Genomic DNA, 9,819 nt, shown 5'->3' with positions numbered 1-9,819 from the left:
CTCCGCGCCCCGCCGCGTCCGCACGTGCCCACCTCTCACCTGCGGGCTCCGCGCCGCCCCCACCTTTCGCCCGGGGCCCCCACCTGTGTGCGCGCGCGCGCAGGGGCGCGGCGCAGTCGCGGGCCCGGTGACGTCACCACCCCGCGAGGGGGGGGCCTTGGGGAGCCGCAGGGCAGCGCGGAGGGGCGGGGCTTGGGAGCCGCAGGGCAGCGCGGAGGGGCGGGGCTTGGGAGCCGCAGGGCAGCGAGGAGGGCGGGGCGGAGCGCAGAGGGGCGGGGCTTGGGAGCCGCAGGGCAGCGCGGAAGGCGGGGCGGAGGGCAGAGGGGCGGGGCTTGGGAGCCGCAGTGTAGCGCGGAGGGGCGGGGCTTGGGAGCCGCAGGGCTGCCCGGAGGGGCGGGGCAGAGCGCGGGGGGCGGGGCTTGGGAGCCGCAGGGCAGCGCGGAGGGGCGGGGCGGAGCGCGGAGGGCGGGGCCTGCGGCGCGTGACCGGCTGCGGGAGGCAGGAGCCCGAGCGCGGAGGAGGTGGCGGCGCCTGGACCTGCGGACGCCGGGCCGGGCCGCGGGAGGCGGGGCGGGGAGTGGCCGGCGCGGGCAGCCGGCGCCCCTGGCGGCTAGCGCGGCCCCGCGTCCTCCGGCTCGCTCGCTCGCTCGCTCGCTCCCCGCGCCGGCGCGCCTCCCACCTGGGCCCGGCGTGCAGACGCGCACCTGGCAACCGGCGCCCGCGTCCCCGCCGCCCCCGCTCGCGCCGCGCGCCCGCCGGGACCCCGCCGCGCCGGCCTCGAGCGCCCGCTCGTTGCTGCCGTTTCGGGGGGCCCGGCGCGGCTCCATGGTGCGGGCGCGCTAGTAGCCGCGGCGCCGCCGGACGCCCAGGGCGCGGCTGCGGGGCGGCTGCGGGGCCCGCCGGCCAGACCCGGCCCGCGGCCCCGGCTGCGGGCGCTGGAGGCCGCCACGGCGGCGCGGGAGCGCGAGATGCTGGAGCTGCGGCACCGGGGGGCCGGGCCCGGCCCCGGCGCTGCGGGGGCGCCGCCACCCCGCGAAGGAGAGGCGGCCGGCGGCGACCACGAGACCGAGAGCACCAGCGACAAGGTGAGTGCGGCCGCGGCGGGCGCCCGGCCGGTGCGGGCTGCCGGGACGCCGGAGGAGCGCGAGGGGGGCCCGCGGGGCGTCAGGTGAGGGGTGCGGGCTGTCACCTGGGGAGGCGCTTCCTCCTTGCGGGGCGAGCGGGGGCGAGGGCGGCGACCCCTGGCGACGGCGACGCGTTTCCCCGGGTGACCGCGGCCGCTGCCCTGGGCACCTGGGCGCTCACCTGGGCTGCAGGTTACCTGCACACCCCCCCCCCCGCGTCGGTCCCTCCTCGTCCGGGACCTGGGGACCCACGGTGCAATCCCGACGGGGCCTGCCACCCCGCGCCTCGTCTCGGCGGAAGGGACAAAGTTAGCGAGGACCGAACTGAAGACAGGCCCCCGCGGGGCTCACCTGTTACCGGATCCCGGAGGCTCGGCTTCTCTCGCTCACCCCAGCACTACTCTCATTTCCCCTGTCCTTTTTTCAGTGCAGTAGATTTGGGAGGTTTGAGGGTGTCACGCACGTGACGCGGTTGTCACCTTCCAGCTGCCTTTGAGTACGAGGCAGACAGCCGGTGCAGTCCTTCTGCCTACCGGTAGATTTCATTTAACCCGGCACGTTAATTCATGAGGGTACTTCGCTCCCTCTCTGTCGTGTAGGTTAGCCTCGTTCCACGTTTGAGAATAATCTAGAAAAAGAGAGTTCAGGCGTATTCGGCAGTGCACGAACTTGCAAGCAAGAACTTCAGAAGGAGTTTAGTTTTATGACCTTATGGACTGCATGGTTTAGGAAATTGGGCCAGATTGTTTTATAAAATTTTTTTTTATATAAAATTTCATTTTATTTGAGAAGCCCAAAACACTTCACCTGTTTCTAGAAGCATAGAAGCATTCTTTTTTTTTTTTTTTTTTTTTTTTTGGAAGCAGGTGTTGCAGTTTGACTTAACACAAGTGAATTGCCCAAGGTCAAGCCAGTGTCTTTTGAAACTAGAACCTGAGTTTCCTGATTCCCTTTCTTCTGGTTTATATATCCTTGCAAGAGACTCACGGGGCAGTTTTTTTTGATTTGCAGAGGGTTCCGACTGAAAGTTAAAGATGAACTTTAACCCAAGTTACGAAGCCCTAATACGAACATATCACCTGGTAGCATGAAATAGTAAACCTAACAGTGATTTCAGGACTGGAACTTTAGAATCAATGGGATAACACTTTTTTTTCTCCCTTACCCTTTTTAGCAGGTGGAATACCATGAGTCTGTGATAGAACACATGTGTCAAGGAATTGCACAAAAGTATAACAATTTCCAGCTGCTGAAGGTTGAGGTTACAAAGCTAGAAACAGTGGGCTGAGAATGGTTTTTGTGAAAACTGCCTTAGAAACTAGACCCAAAATAGAATTAATTAGGGATTTGTTTTGTTTTGTTTTGAGCACTGGTCTAGTTTAGAATCAAGGAAATACCAGCTTCTCCCTGTTGACTTCCTTAACTTGACAAAGCTAACAAGCTTTTATTAAGAGGAAACATGTTTAGGAAGCCCTGTATAAAATAACCTTTGTGTTTTGTTGTTGTTTTTTTTTTTTTAAACACCGTAATGTATTTAAAATGGAAACTACTTCTGTGGTGTGATTTGACTCAGAACTGTTGTCTCTAGCCCTCTGGGACTGGCTTACCTCGCTGCATATTTATTTATTAATGCTTGGTTTTCATTAATACATGCCCAGCTGTGTCTTACTTTCTGAAAAGTAGATGTTGGTGTATGTAACCAACTGTTTTGTTGAGATTTCTTAGAGAAGGATGAACATATTCAGACATTATCTCAAGTACTGCTGTACTTTTAGAGTTTATCATAAGGACCTCTTGACTTGGCAGGCTTGGAGATGTTGAACTCTATCCTCGGTCTCTCCTTTCTTATTGGGGTGTGTGTTTGAATGCACCTGTATTTCCAGGTCAAGGGCTATTTTAAAATCAGTTTGCACTTTGGAGGGTGGTTAATAATTGGGCCTGTTCCAACTCTTGAAGTGCCTTTCTCTGTTGGAGTTGCAGTAAAGGCCGAACTCTTGGGGAGTTAATGAAAGAGCGGAGGAGGTGTATTGTATTTTGCAGTTACTGTACACTCCCATGCATTGCCATTCGGTCGTCTTTTTATAATGGTTTTTGTTAACGTGACATTCCCAGTGTTCTGGACTGGAGGCTTCCGCTGAGAGAAGGCTCTGTGCTTCTGGAGAATTAGCAAGTGAAAAAAAAAATGCTGCTTACCTGCAGGGCAGTGTTCCCAGTGGTTAAATGCCACAGGAATGGTGCTTAAACGATAACAAGGACCACCCAGGAGGATCTATACGAGTTAGATTTATTAGCAGTACGTACAGGCTCATTTTTAGCATAGAGAGGGCATAATTGGACTCTACCTGGACATTACGGGAAAAAGCTATAAATTGTAGGCCAGGGTTGAAGTGGGAATTAAAAGATTCCTGGGGATTCACCAGGTGGACAGGGTGGGGGAAGGGCATTCTAGGCAGAGGACGTTCAGGGCTTTTTCTTGAGTCAGCACTCTAGGGCACAGGGCTGGAGGTGCAGCCGAGCAGATAAAGAGGATCCCAAGAGCTAAAGGAGGAGGGATTGCTAGGGGATATTTTCAGTAGTGCTTAGGCACAGGGGCTGAGACTTACAGCACTGAGTTTATTAAAAGCAAAAGATCTGGGAGGCCGAGGCGGGCGGATTGCTCAAGGTCAGGAGTTCGAAACCAGCCTGAGCAAGAGCAAGACCCTGTCTCTACTATAAATAGAAAGAAATTAATTGGCCAACTGATATATATAGAAAAAAATTAGCCGGGCATGGTGGTGCATGCCTGTAGTCCCAGCTACTCGGGAGGCTGAGGCAGGAGGATCGCTTGAGCCCAGGAGTTGGAGGTTGCTGTGAGCTAGGCTGACGCCACGGCACTCACTCTAGCCTGGGCAACAAAGCGAGACTCTGTCTCAAAAATAAATAAATAAATAAATAAAAAGCAAAAGATCCTAGTAGAAGCCAAGTGTTGGGTGGAGGAAATTGAGGGGTGAAACATTGGTAGTTATTGTCAGAAAGTGGCAGTGAAGGAGGTGGGGGGGACCACAGGATGGCAGCTAGAATGGACAGGAGGATGAAAGGAAGATTTTTCTTTCCGAGGGAGGGGAGATGTGTACTTGTATGAAAGCCAGTGAGTGAAGATGCTGGCAAGGATGGGCAGGCCCTAGAAAAAGGAAATCAGACGTGGGGTAGGGAATTAGATTATTGGGGTGTGCAAGGAAGGAAAAGAGGGGTGTATGCCCCTTCCTTAAGAGGAGAAGGAATGGAAGGTGGCTGTAGAAACATTTCGAAAAGCAGAAGAGGGAAGAGCAAAGTGTGCTTGGTGCCTTTGATTTTCTCAGCCAAGTGGGAACCTGAGTTCCCAGTGAGCTTCAAGGAATCTTAGAAGCGACTTAATTCAACCCAATTCTTGTATATATCGTTAAGAATAATAAACTTGCTCTGAATTATAATTGTTTTGTGCAGAATGAGCCTAGAGCAGGTGGGCAGTCACAGGCTGGGACTGTTCAGGAACCTCATACCAAGGATGACTGGCACCTGTTTGGATTGTCATTTGTAGGGCATATAATATGAAATGAACGAGAGGCAACTATGGTAGAACAGTGTAGGATTATCCAACTCAGTGGAGACTCAGCTGAACACAAATTTGTTGAGTCCCAAATTAGCATAGTCCTCAAACTCCTTAAACTCAGGAGCAGTAACAGTCGTAATAATCAAAACTTGTAGAATGACTTAGGGTTCACGTGGAGTACTTTCACACCTTCATTTACTTTTCCCAAGGACTATCTGCATTAAATGAGGAATATCCTCATTTAATAGCTGAGAAGAAAGGCAATGGGGGTGACCTAGGCCTGGTGAAGGCCAGAGGTGGAGGATGTAATAAGGAATCAGAGAGTGAGCTAGGCCAGGACCGAAGAGGCTAACAGCGGTGTAGGGTCTGCAGGGGATGGGGTGGCGAAGCTCTGATGGATCGAGTGGGCATGGGGGGATTGAAAGGGAGAGCCAGGGCCTGAATCATGCAAAGGTCAAGCGAAAACTTCCCCGTCACCCACTGAAGGTTGGCTGAAAAATCGGCTGACACAAGGAAGCTTAGTGTAGGGTGAACGGCATACAGATCTATCAACGTGCATGGGCGGGGTGGGGGAGGGGGTACCCCCACCTCCCAAGGGAGTCTACAGAAGCTGGGTAATTTGTAAAGAAGAGAGGTTTATTTGTCTCACAGTTCTGCAGGGAGCTTCCACTCATGGGGAAAGCAAAGGAGGGGAGCCTGCGTGGGCAGGGACCATGGGGTGAGAGAGGAAGGAAGGCAGAGAAAGAGGGAGAGGCACCAGGCTCTTCTCAACAACCTGTACTCTTGAACTCACTCCTGCAAGAAAAGGCACCAAGCTATTCACCGGGCATGCAGGTGGGGGGGGCACCCTGATCACTCTCCCGCCGGCCCCCACCTCCAACTCTGGGGACCAGATGTCAACGTGAGACCTGGTGGCAAGCTCGAGTCCCCAGGAATGGTTGAGTCATAGTAAAGAAACAGTTGAGTTCTAAAGTCACGTTCATGTAGACAGGAAGCTGTGGGAGGGTGAGGGGAGGTAGTCTCTCATTTTAACGTGTGTTTTGTAAACACACTATTTTCTAAAGAATAGTATGGCAGCATTAATTAGTGTCACCCCATTAATTTTTACTTACTGTCTATGATCTTGACTTTGAACCACTCATTCTCTTAATGTTGAGAAGTTTCACTGTAGGATGTCAGCCAGCATGTTAAGCTTTGGGTGTGTACCCCAGTGAGGTTTTTTTTTTTTTTTTTTTGAGACAGAGTCTCACTCTGTTGCCCAGGCTAGAGTGAGTGCCGTGGCGTCAGCCTAGCTCACAGCAACCTCCAACTCCTGGGCTCAAGTGATCCTCCTGCCTCAGCCTCCTCCCGAGTAGCTGGGACTACAGGCATGCGCCACCATGCCCGGCGAATTAATTTTATATATATATATATATATATATATTAGTTGGCCAATTAATTTCTTTCTATTTATGGTAGAGACAGAGGTCTCGCTCTTGCTCAGGCTGGTCTCGAACTCCTGACCTCGAGCTGTCTGCCCGACTCGGCCTCCCAGAGTGCTAGGATGACAGGCGTGTCAGTGGGGTTTTTTTTTTTTTGATGCTGTCCTTCCTATGAAGGAAGAGGCCAAGGCACAAAACAGAATTTAAGGAGTTTAATCGAGCTGCGGTGAGGACAGCTGCCTGGGACAGACCTGCAAGTTGCCCTGGGGAGTGCTCCTCCGCTTGGCCTTAGTCACAGGCAGGTTTTTAAGGGCAAAGGGAACAAGGAGTGGGCAGACACAGTGCATTGTTGGACTGTCACGTGTGAGTGAGGGTGTCCAGCGTGTGGCACTTTTGCGGCCACCTGGTGTCAGCCTGGAGTCCACCTAGCAAGTGGCTTCCAGAGGTATTTAGCTCAAGGGGAGACTGACATGTGACTGCCCTCACATTTTAAATCAGACTTGTGGGGGGAGGGGGGAAAGGGCATTTATTGAAACCTTAAAATCTGTACCCCCATAATATGCCGAAATAAAAAAAAAAAGAATTTTCATCTAAAAAGCATTCTTAGCAATTAAATCAATTTCATTCCTTGATAAATTACCATACAGAAGATTAAAATCGATTTTAGTTCTTAAAAAAAAAAAATGCTTCTCTGGGCCTGATAATAAAAAGGGGTTTTAGATAAAAAATTGTCTTTTCTTTTTTAATGCAAAAATATTTTGTCACAAGTGTTCTGCGGAAAAGTGGGACAGTTTAAAGTAGTCCTCTGGAAAATTATCTCATAAAGAAAAGTTATATACGCACATACAGTATGACTGTGTGTTTGTGTGTATGCATTTTTGTAAAACAGACTTTCACATGTTTTTTGTTTTTTTTTTTCCATGGGTGACACAGATAAATATGGGAGTTTGGTGTGTTTGTTTTCCTTTAGCTATTTTGTGTTTGGGGGGTGTCTTTTCTAAAAATAAAGATTTGAATTCGGTGCAAGGAAAATAGGTCATTTGGGAAATTATGAACATATTTCCTGAGGCTTGGTTTCGTTCTTTGCATTCAGTTAATGCTTGTCTGGTGCCAATTATAAGCAAAATACTACTTGACTGGTCACCTTTTCTGTGGCTCTTTTATACTCTTTGGGAAATGAGGTAGTACCAGGATTTGTTTGTTAATTCAACAGCTAATTGTAGAATATACTAATATCTGGCATTGTAGCCTTTCACTGCATAGAATAATGGTAAGAAAGTAATTTATTATTGTAAAGTAATTTACAACTCGCAAAACACTAGCTTATACCTAATAGCAATTTGAATATCTTAATAATTGTGAGGACAAGGGAGATAGTTTACACCTGAGAAAATTAAAATTTGACAACCTTAGATGCCCTGCTCAGGATCACACAGTGTTTGTAGCTGGGGTGCACCCTAAATTTTCTGCCTAAAAAATTTAAAGGCTAATTTAGGTCTGTGGCCCTAAATTTATAAAATGGATTAAAACATTTACTTAAATTTTTTACTCTGTTATTGCTTTGTGTGATTTTGGAGTAGTTTTTCCTTTCTGAATCTGTGAAATGTTGGCATTGGATTAGAAACTTTTAGCTGATGGAAACCTGTAATTCCCTAATTTCAGGCACCTGGATTTTGAAACAAACAAAAAGAATGTTTTGAGTTTTTCCTTGCTTCCTTTATGATTGATTAGGAGAAGAAATCATTGGTTTTTATTTCATTTTATAGCTATTTACATACTGATTTATTTGGTTGGGAAATGTTCCAGAACTTATTTAATGAGAATGACATCACATTTTTGTAGTAACTCCAGGAACGGAGAGGAACTAGTGTCATCACAACCAGTTGTTTTGTGATCATTCCTGAGGTGTGCCAGGGTCACCATCTTTCTAAATGTTTGCTTATTTTCTTTCTTTTTTTTTTTTTGAGACAGAGTCTCACTTGTTGCCCAGGCTAGAGTGAGTGCCGTGGCATCAGCCTAGCTCACAGCAACCTCAATCTCCTGGGCTCAAGCGATCCTCCTGCCTCAGTCTCCTCCCGAGTAGCTGGGACTACAGGCATGCGCCACCATGCCCAGCTAATTTTTTTCTCTATATATTAGTTGGCCAATTAATTTCTTTCTATTTATAGTAGAGACGGGGTCTTGCTCTTGCTCAGGCTGGTTTCGAACTCCTGACCTTGAGCAATCCGCCCGTCTCGGCCTCCCAGAGAGCTAGGATTACAGGCGTGAGCCACCACGCCCGGCCTGCTTATTTTCTTATCCGCAAAGAGAAGTCAAAGTTATTTTTCATGTCATGCCATTGGATGTCTGTTTGCTTAAGACTTTGTCAGAACTGCTAAGATTTTCAGCTTTCTCTTAAAATATAAAGTTGAAAGGCGCAGGATGGGGAAAAAGAGTCCAGTCCACTGTGAAGAGCTCACACTTGTGGAAGCTTGCTTGTGGCTGCTTTTTTGCAAACTTGGTTTTTTTTTTGCAGGAAAGCAGTGTTGCTTTTCTGCTTCCTGGCCGTGGCTGCCATTCCCCTTATTTGCTGGGACCCGTGGCCAGCTTGTAAGAGCTTTACGTAAGGCGGATCCAGGCAATCTGACTTCATCATCTTGCTGGCCCAGGTGGAACCAAACACCTGGGCAATTAAGGTTGGGCTCACCGCCACATTCCTTCCTGTCCCAGGCAGGTTGTTTCCAAAACAGTTGTGGGGCTGTGGGGCAGTAAATATTCAGCCCACCTGACACTTAACATTTTGTCTCGATATATAAAAATCCAGATCTGGGAAAACAAATTAGGCTCATGTCTCTCTCCAGGTTGTGGTTTTATTTTCTTTCCACCTACTTACTGTGCTCGTACTTGGACTGTCTCAGGGTTGAGGCTTTGAACAGCTCTGTGGGACACTATTCAATGTAGACAGTGTCCCCTGGAATTCTGCATGTAGTAGTCCCATTTATAATAATCTTTTTTCCTTTTTTTTTTTTTTTTTTTTTTTGAGACAGAGTCTCACTGTGTTGCCCAGGCTAGAGTGAGTGCCGTGGCATCAGCCTGGCTCACAGCACCCTCAGACTCCTGGGCTCAAGCAATCCCTCCTGCCTCAGCCTCCTCCCGAGTAGCTGGGACTACAGGCATGCGCCACCATGCCCGGCTCATTTTTTTCTCTATATATTAGTTGGCCAGTTAATTTCTATTTATAGTAGAGACGGGGGTCTCGCTCTTGTTCAGGCTGGTTTCGAACTCCTGACCTTGAGCGATCCTCCAGCCTCGGCCTCCCAGAGCGCTAGGATGACAGGCGTGAGCCACCGCGCCCGGCCCTATTTATAATAATCTACACTGCTTTTAATAAATATGGAAGTGATACAAAAAATATGATGCTACGCGGAACACCTGGGCACCCACTAGCCAGTGACCTGGCTGGCTCGTCCTCGCAGAGTGAGTCACGACTCGAATTTCATATCTTTCGTTTCCTCCTTTCTCTCGACTGATAAGCTTACAGCACATGTTTGTGTCCTTGAACAGTTTGTTTAGCATAGAGGAGTGAAAAATGGCTCCCCTGCAGCCTTCTAGGTTTTTTTTTTTTTTTTGGCTGGGCTACAAATTAAATTGACATAAGCTAAATTAACAAGAGAAAAAGACATATGTAATTATGTACCTAGGCATGGGAGTCCCGCAAAACATGGCA

The 9,819-nt window shown here is 49.4% G+C and overlaps 1 protein-coding gene across 1 annotated transcript in view; it reads left to right on the top strand.

Moving 5' to 3' along the window:
• Positions 1-779: 779 nt before the first annotated feature.
• CDS1 (CDP-diacylglycerol synthase 1) overlaps positions 780-9,819 on the top strand; it is a 54,323-nt gene continuing 45,283 nt past the window's right edge. Inside the window, exon 1 of the mRNA XM_075998733.1 lies at positions 780-1,085. Coding sequence (XP_075854848.1) covers positions 969-1,085 — 117 coding nt within the window. The 5' untranslated portion in view covers positions 780-968. The remainder of the gene's footprint in view (positions 1,086-9,819) is intronic.

Source organism: Microcebus murinus, chromosome 29 (genome assembly GCF_040939455.1).
Source record: "Microcebus murinus isolate Inina chromosome 29, M.murinus_Inina_mat1.0, whole genome shotgun sequence".
Lineage (NCBI taxonomy): Eukaryota > Metazoa > Chordata > Mammalia > Primates > Cheirogaleidae > Microcebus > Microcebus murinus.
This window is presented reverse-complemented; position numbering and strand designations above follow the sequence as displayed.